Below are 8,030 nucleotides of genomic sequence, written 5' to 3' on the forward strand. Positions count from 1 at the left end.
TTCTCCCGGTGATTTTTTGGAAGTGCACAGTAAGGTTGTTTGAGATATTCTTCAGAATAGATAGATTCAATATGTTATTAGGTCAAGCCCATTAGGAATTGGAATTCTTTAACCCTTGATGGTGCCGGTGAAGCCATGGCTTTTTAAAAAAATATGTTTTTATTGATTTCAGAGAGTGAAAGGGTGAGGCAGAGAGATAGAAACATTGATGAGAGGGAAACTGCAATTGGCTCTCTCCTGAATGCCCCCTACTGGGGATCAAACCTGCAACTGGGGCATGTGCCCTGACCACGAATCAAACCCGTGACCTCTTGGTTCATGGGTGAACACTCAACCACTGAGGCATACTGTCCAGGCCCGTGGCTTTTAATTTATTTTTTGTTAATTCTCAGCTGATTTTGTTTTGTTTTCCTCATTGATTTTTAGAGAAAGAGAGTGGAAAGCAGGGAGGGAATGGGGAGGAGGTAAAGAGAGAGACATCGATGTGAGAGACACATAAATTGGTTGCCTCCCGAGTGCACCCAGACCAGGGCCGGGGATTAAACCTGCAACCCAGATATGTGCCCTTAACTGAGAATTGAACCCGAGACCTTTAGGTGCGTGGGCCACCACTGAGCAACACTGGCCGGGCTAAACCCTTGGCTTTTGAATGGTCCTCTTTCCACCCTGAACAAGCCCCAGCTGAGCCAGCCAACGTGCCTGCCGGCAGCTCAGTCCCTGGCATCGGCTGCAGAGTCAGTAGCTTACACAGAGTGAACTGCCGCTCCACTGTAGCTTCCAGTTGGTTTTAACGAGACTGTCAGTCGGGACCTTTCATCCGTGTTCTCTTCTTTCCTCTATCTCTCCTCTTCCCACGGTCTCCAGTTACTTAAAGTTGCCGGCAGAGAGGGAAACCTTATTGCCGTCTTCCACGAGGAGCACAGCAAGGTTCTGCAGCAGCTCCAGGTTTTCACCTTCTTCCCAGAGACTCTCCCAGCTACCAAGAGGCCGTTTGAGAGGAAGACCGTGGACCGCCAGTCTGCTCGAAAGCCACTCCTGGGCCTGGTGAGTAGGGACTAGAGAGCGGACGTACAGCCTAGTCGTTCAGAATGTGAACTCGGGAGCTCAACCCCCTGGTTCAGATCCCCGTACTGACAGTTAACTCACTGTACGGCCTTGAGCAAGTACCTGACCTCTGTGCCTTGGTTTCTTCTTCCCTAAAACACAGATGATAATTATACTGCATCGGAGAGTTATTACGAGGCTTAGATGAGTTAACATATGTAAAGCACTCAGAGACTTTCTGTCAATCTGTAAGCACTGTTGTCATTGTTATTTTTAGCATCAATGGACTCAGCTGTCTCTACAAATTAGCAATTTAATAGGAGTTTAAATACTTTATAGTAAATAAAAAAAGGTTATCGAGTTCTTACCTATGATGGGCTCATCCATTCATGTACTCACTATTATCAAGCATCACCAGGTGCCTACTGGTACTTGACAGTGACCACCTGTAGTTTTCTCACACTTGGTATGTACTTCCAAATGCCCTCTGAAAAGCACACTTGGATTTTTGTCTCTACAGTGAAAGGAGCTAGTAGTCTTAGTACTTTGATCATTTAATGAAGGGAACTGATTTAAGGGTATGTTCATTCTGCCAGGACTCCCTATTTTTTATCATATATCAGAAGAGGTAATTATTTGATTTACTGCCAAACAGTTCATGGCTAACTGCTTTATAACCTGGAGATATCCTATATAATAAAACCCTAATATGCAAATCGACCAAACAGTGGAATGACGGGTCACTATGACGTGCACTGACCACCAGGGGGCAGACGCTCAACACAGGAGCTGCCCCCTGGTGGTCAGTGTGCTCCCACAGAGGGCGCCGCTCAGCCAGAAGCTGGGCTCACTACAGAGCTAAGGGGCAGCTAAGGAGCAGAAGCCAGGTTCATGGCTGGTGAGCACAGTGGCAAGAGCCTCTCCCACCTCCCTGGCAGTGCTAAGGACCCCTCGGGGGATGTCTGACTGCCCGCTTAGGCCCACTCCCCTGAGGAGCCAGCAGTCAGACATCCCCTGAGGAGTCTTGGACTGCGAGAGGGCACAGGCCGGGCTGAGGGACATCTCCGCACTCCCTAGTGCGAGAATGTCGTGCACTGGGCCTCTAGTATATATATATATATTTATATATATATTTAAGTTTATTGGGGTGACATTGGCAGTTGTATTTTTTTAAAACTCAGTTCTTCCATATTTTAAAAACTTTGGTAAGCTAAGCCAGATTACATCAGGTCATGATCTAAAAGACTGAAGACTTATCTTTGTTTACAGTATTTTTGCCCATACAATCTCATAGACATTAATTTAGATTAGCTTAAAAGGGGGAATCAAATTTATTATTACTTTATCTATTTTTAAAAATTTATCTTTATTGAAAGTATTACATATGTCCCCCTTTTCCCCCTCATTGCCCCCCTTGCCCCTTCCTCCCGCCCCCCCCCCCCCAAGGCTTTTACCGTAGTGTTGTCTGTGTCCATGGGTTATGCATATATGCATAGAAGTTCTTATGAACGTTATTTGTTTATATAGATGGGGAAGTCAGCATGAGGAATGTCTCGGTTGTTTAGCTTCATACAAAGACCCAGTAATATTAAGTAATATTAGGTATTTTGAGTGTCTAGGTGGCACTTTAGTCATATTGTTTTTGTCACAAGATAACAGTAAAACTGAGTTAAATTTCCTTAATAGCTACAGAGGCACCAAAGCAAGGCCTAAGCGATCTTGACTCTTCCCCGGCCCCGTGGACGGACTCAGGCACAGGAGCAGCTGGCTGTCGTTGTCCCCACTCTGAGACTGACGGTGTCGGGATTAAACCCGGCTGCTGGGATCATGGCCGGGGAGGGCTTCTGTTGATGGTATTTCTCGTGCTGCCTTTCAGCCAACTTACATGCTGCAGTCGGAAGAACTCCGGGCCTCCCTTCTGGCCAGGTATCCCCCAGAAAAGCTCTTCCAAGCAGACCGGAACTTCAATGCTGCTCAAGACCTGGATGTCTCCCTTCTGGAAGGTGACCTGGTGGGCGTGATCAAGAAAAAGGACCCCATGGGCAGTCCGAACCGCTGGCTGATTGACAATGGCGGTAAGAATGCTGGACCCCAGATTACTGTAACTTTCAGTGAGGAAGGGCTTTGGGCTGGAGCTGGATCCTGGCCCGGCCAGGAAAAAATACGAGTCTTTGATTAAAGGGGAAAGTAACCTTGAAAGTTCTGTCCATCTCTAGAGAGTATAATGCCCAAGTGATTCCTGAAACAAAACCTGTCTTCAGTTTTGGTTTTGTTTTTTACAAATTCCAGAGGAGATTCCATTCCTTCCCTTGCAAGGTCTGGCCCAGCTTCACAGCCCTGAGGGCAGCGGGTGCCGCCTGAGGGGGCCTGTGCCCCCGCAGCCAGTTCCGAGCAAACCACAAAATGAGCGGCCTTCTCCCGAGCTCTGAATGTGCCTTAGGCGTGTGTGAATTTAAAACCTGTAGGCCAGAGGTTTTCGTTTTCCTCCCATAACAATCTTACCTCGTGACTATTCATGGATGACTTTAAAAACAGCTCATAGCTTTTTTTGTGGTGGGGGGCGTGGGAAAGGGGTACAGAATTTAAAGAAAAACAGAGCCCTGGCTGGTTTGGCTCTGTGGGTAGAGCGTCGGCCTGTGGACTGAAGGGTCCCAAGTTTGATTCCGGTCAAGGGCACATGCCTGGCTTGTGGGCTTAATCCCCAGTAGAGGATGTGCAGGAGGCAGCCAATCTATGATTCTCTCTCATCATTGATGTTTCTATCTTTCTCTCCTTTCCTCTCTGAAATCAATAAAAATAAATTTAAAAAGAATGCTTTTTAAAAAAAAGAAGAAAGAAAAACACAAAGAATGATACTGATCCATGATTCTTTCCCCACAAATCAAAATCTGAAAAGCTTTGAAAAAGCAAAGGTTTGTTTTTTTCCCTCCCAAAATTTATTTGCCAAAACCTGCCTAATCTGAATTCATTTGGTGGCAAAACCTGACCAAAGTGATGTGAGGCTGTTTATAATCATTACTTACCCATTTTGGTGCGAAGAGCCATCTATTTTGCTACAGAAACGTTAGTGGATTTGAATATGGAATATAAACCCAGACCCTGCTGGGGATATGAGATATACTAGAGGCCCGGTGCACAGGTTTGTGCACCGGTAGGGTCCCTTGGCATGGCCTGCAGGGATCAGGCCAAAACCGGTAGTCCAACGCCGCCTGTCACTCCTGCTCCTCCTGGCCCCGCTGGGCCTGCTGCTGCTGCCCCTCAGTAGGCTTGCTGCCGCTCCGCTGCGGTCTCCAGGCTGTGGCGGCCAGTTGTGAGCCCTGCATCTGGCGCCCGTCAGTGAGTGGGGGAGCACACTGACCACCAGGGGGCAGCTCCTGTGTTGAGCGTCTGCCCCCTGGTGGTCAGAGAGTGTCATAGCGACCAGTCAACTGGTCACTTAGGCTTTTATATGTATAGATTGTATATGTGCTTTACCTTCCCCAAATTCAAAAATCTAACTTCTAAAGCACATCTGGTCCTGAGCCTGTCAGATATGGACTGTGGGCATGTATAATAAATATCTATGTTCACATCGCCAGAGTGAAAATGTTAACATTTCTCAGTTTTCTTTAAAAGTATCTGTAGATTTTTTCCCCTCCCCCTACTCCTTCTTAACCAAAGAATAGAGATTGAAATGGGAAAGGAAGGACAAAGGCTGGGGCAGGTGAGTGCCCCTGCTGGATTCATGGACAGGTGAACTCCTTGTAAAGATCCAAGCTGTTCAAAAGGCTCCCTCATCCTTGGGGTTGTATGGACTCCGTCCTGATGAATAAAGTGGTAGCAAGAAGCCCACAGTATCCGGATCAGCTGTTACCCTCTACCCCTCACCGTCTGCCCAGGGGGCCCCTCCCCATCACTCAGCAGATAAAACAAATGTGTGCCAGCATTGTTTTAGCTACAGGAAGCGCATGGAAGGTGGAGACAGAGGGGCTCACACGGGGGTCCCTGCCTGGACAGACAGTTGTTTCTTAATATCATAAAGCATTTTCCTGTCAATTCAGGATTTCAATTCCCAATGTATACTTCAAAGTTTTAGCTGAAGGTCCTCTCTGTCATCATCTTAGGCAACTAGTTAACGTGAACATGTGCTGTGCATGTGTTGTGTGTGTGATTCCAACCAGTAGAAACAGCTTCCCACTTAGACTATGCTCACTATTCCCACCACATTCCTAAACCAGAGACGGGGATTCAAGTGGATGGAAAGAGGGCAAGGAGGCATCTCGGGGGCTCTGCCCATGAGGGTGGTTATTCCGATCCCTCTGTACCACACTGTCGTATTTGCACACATCCCTTAAGTTGTCCCTTAGTCCTTTCCTCCGTGATCGAGGTATCCTGTGAAACTGTCTTCATGTGCTCATTCTCCAGCTTGTCCTTTTCATTCTCTCCCCTTGACTCTCCACGAGGCCTCCTTATCACTCGTCTCTTCTGAGTTTGTAACAAAAACGAACTGGCAGGCAGTCACCGCGATTCGTCTCTGCCCACCGCATTGTACCCTGGGATCGAATGTCTACTCACTGAGCATCTTACTTTGTGCCTCTCACTATGGAAACTTTTAAACCATGGTTTCTTCTCTACTGATGACCCTCCGTCCCTCGTCCCTCCTCCCCCTGCTACAAGCTTTTCATGTCTGTCTTTCCTTCCCGTAGTCACCAAAGGCTTTGTGTACAGCTCCTTCCTGAAGCCCTACAACGCCCGCCGCAGCCACTCCGACGTCTCTGTGGGCAGCCACTCCTCCACCGAGTCCGAGCACAGCAGCTCCTCCCCCAGGTTCCCTCGGCAGAACAGCAACAGCACCTTGACCTTCAACCCCGGCAGCATGGCCGTGGCCTTCACGTCGGGGCCTTGCCAGAAACAGCCTCAAGATGCATCTTCATTGAAGGAACTTGACCAAGCAACTCTCAGTGCTTCCTTAAACGTGGGCAGTTCAGAGAGCACTCCTTCCAGCCGCCCTTCAGACCCGCACTCCACCTCCCAGCCCAGGCCCTGGGACTCCGCCGACGTGACCCAAGACGTCGACCAGCCTGCGCCCACCCTGAGGAGCTACCGAAACTCCCAGCATCCAGAGATGGCTGGCTGCTCCGTCCCAGGGCGAAACGGGCAGGATAAAGACCTCATAAAAGGATGTGCAAGAACAGCCCAGTCTCTGGAGGATAAAAATGAAGGGCCGGAGAGCAGTGAGGCATTGGGCAACCAGGTGAGTGCTCCCTGCTCCCCTCATAGAACAGGTGGCAGGTGTGTTGTGGGTGCAGATAAAGCTTTGTTAGGGCGGGGGCGAGTCAGAGGTGCCAGGGCCTGGGGTGTGATCCGGAGATGGGCTCATAGACAAATACTTGTGCTGTTGAGTGAGCAACTCAACACCTCCCAGGCCCTCTCTGTGGCCAGCTCTTCATAGCTGTTTCTGAGCCCCTTTCCTGTGTCACTGGGCATTTACAAGGTGTTAGGATGAAAATTTTCCTCATTCTTCTGATTTACTAATTCCTTAGTTGTATAAAGTCTGTTGTTTGACCCATTATTTATTGAGTTTTTTATTCAAATACTATATTTTTAGTTCTAGAATTTAGAAATAAAATTCTGGCTCTGTTTCGGTTTTCCTGTTTTGCGTAATGGCCTGTTGTCTTGGGGATCTGAATGTAGCCTTTGTATCTTGAACATTTAAACCTGCACGTTTTAAAGCCACGTCTAGCTTCTCAGCTCTGCTTGTTGCCTTTGCTCTGTCTCGCAGCGATGAGTGGCCGTGTCTGTTCTGCAACGTTTGTCTGTGAGCTCATCTCCTGTGGGGTTGCCTCTGCCGAGTCTCGGTCGTGCCCTGGTTGTGGAAGTGTTTGTCTTTGCCAAGCTCTGGATTTCAAAGCACCAGGTTTCCTGCTCATTCGTTTCTCAGCTCAGACGTCCCACCCGCATTCCTCAGTCCGTCAGATGGGCATGGGGCGTGCCTGTTTCTCTCTGGCCCAGATGGACATCCCAGTTCTGGACCCACCAGTGGGCAGTTTCTCTAGACATGCTGAGGGAGACATGTTTTTCTAAGGATATCGACTCTGATATGAATTCTGGTTTTCTTTGACTTTGTCTTGTCCATTGTGGTAGCCACCAGCTATATGTAGCTTAAAATTATATAGTTAGTTAAAATGAAATAAGATTTTAAGAAGTAAGTTTCTCTGTCTTACTGGCCGCATTTCAAGTGCTCAGGGGCCACATGTGGCGGTGGGCTGCCTTATTGACGGTGCAGGTACAGACCATCCGCCTCACTGCAGGACGTTCTGAGGAACAATGAACCTCCAGGCAGTTTCCCATGGCCTAACTCAGCTTTTCTCCCCCACGCAGGTCTATTTTGCTGTCTATACCTTCAAGGCACGGAACCCAAATGAGCTGAGTGTGTCAGCCAATCAGAGACTCAAGATCCTGGACTTTAAAGATGTTACAGGAAACACAGAATGGTGGTTAGCCGAAGTTAATGGGAAGAAGGGCTATGTTCCATCCAATTATATTCGCAAAGCTGAGTACACCTGAACCTGATCTGCTTCCCACTCAGCCTCGCTGCCCTCGCTTCCTTCTGCTGGAGGTTCTGGTGGTCCCCTAAGGGCACCGCTCGGGAGGCACAGGCCCTGTCCCCAATGCTCAGCCATGCCACAGGGGGCACAAGATACCACTTGTTCTCCTCCATTGGGTTCGCAACCTTGATGCTTACTAGAATTTCTAGAATTTGCCATGAACCCTGGAGCTTGAAAATAATTCCATGACGACGAGAAGAGCGGCAAGCCCTGAGTCAGCCTATGGAAATGAGAAATTTCCAAGCAGAAGACTGTATCTTGTGTATGCTGGGAGCTATGCAATAGCATTGGAAGATGTTGGCATTGGTTGTACCATGCTCCACGATCACCTGACAGAAATCGACTTGGATGAAAAGAATTCTCCGGAAGCCCTTTTAGGCTAAGCCTCTGCCTGTGGAA

General features: G+C 48.3%; 1 protein-coding gene across 2 annotated transcripts in view; it reads left to right on the forward strand.

Moving 5' to 3' along the window:
• The window catches only part of DNMBP (dynamin binding protein), an 86,698-nt gene extending 78,676 nt beyond the window's left edge, over window positions 1-8,022 (forward strand). For both annotated transcript variants that reach the window (XM_006756563.2, XM_006756564.2), the window contains 4 exons: window positions 865-1,044; window positions 2,921-3,119; window positions 5,730-6,277; window positions 7,405-8,022. In XM_006756563.2, the coding sequence (XP_006756626.1) occupies window positions 865-1,044; window positions 2,921-3,119; window positions 5,730-6,277; window positions 7,405-7,590 (1,113 nt within the window). In that variant the 3' untranslated portion in view covers window positions 7,591-8,022. The remainder of the gene's footprint in view (window positions 1-864; window positions 1,045-2,920; window positions 3,120-5,729; window positions 6,278-7,404) is intronic.
• Window positions 8,023-8,030: the final 8 nt, after the last annotated feature.

This window comes from Myotis davidii, unplaced genomic scaffold, assembly GCF_000327345.1.
Source record: "Myotis davidii unplaced genomic scaffold, ASM32734v1 scaffold332, whole genome shotgun sequence".
Taxonomy (NCBI): Eukaryota; Metazoa; Chordata; class Mammalia; order Chiroptera; family Vespertilionidae; genus Myotis; species Myotis davidii.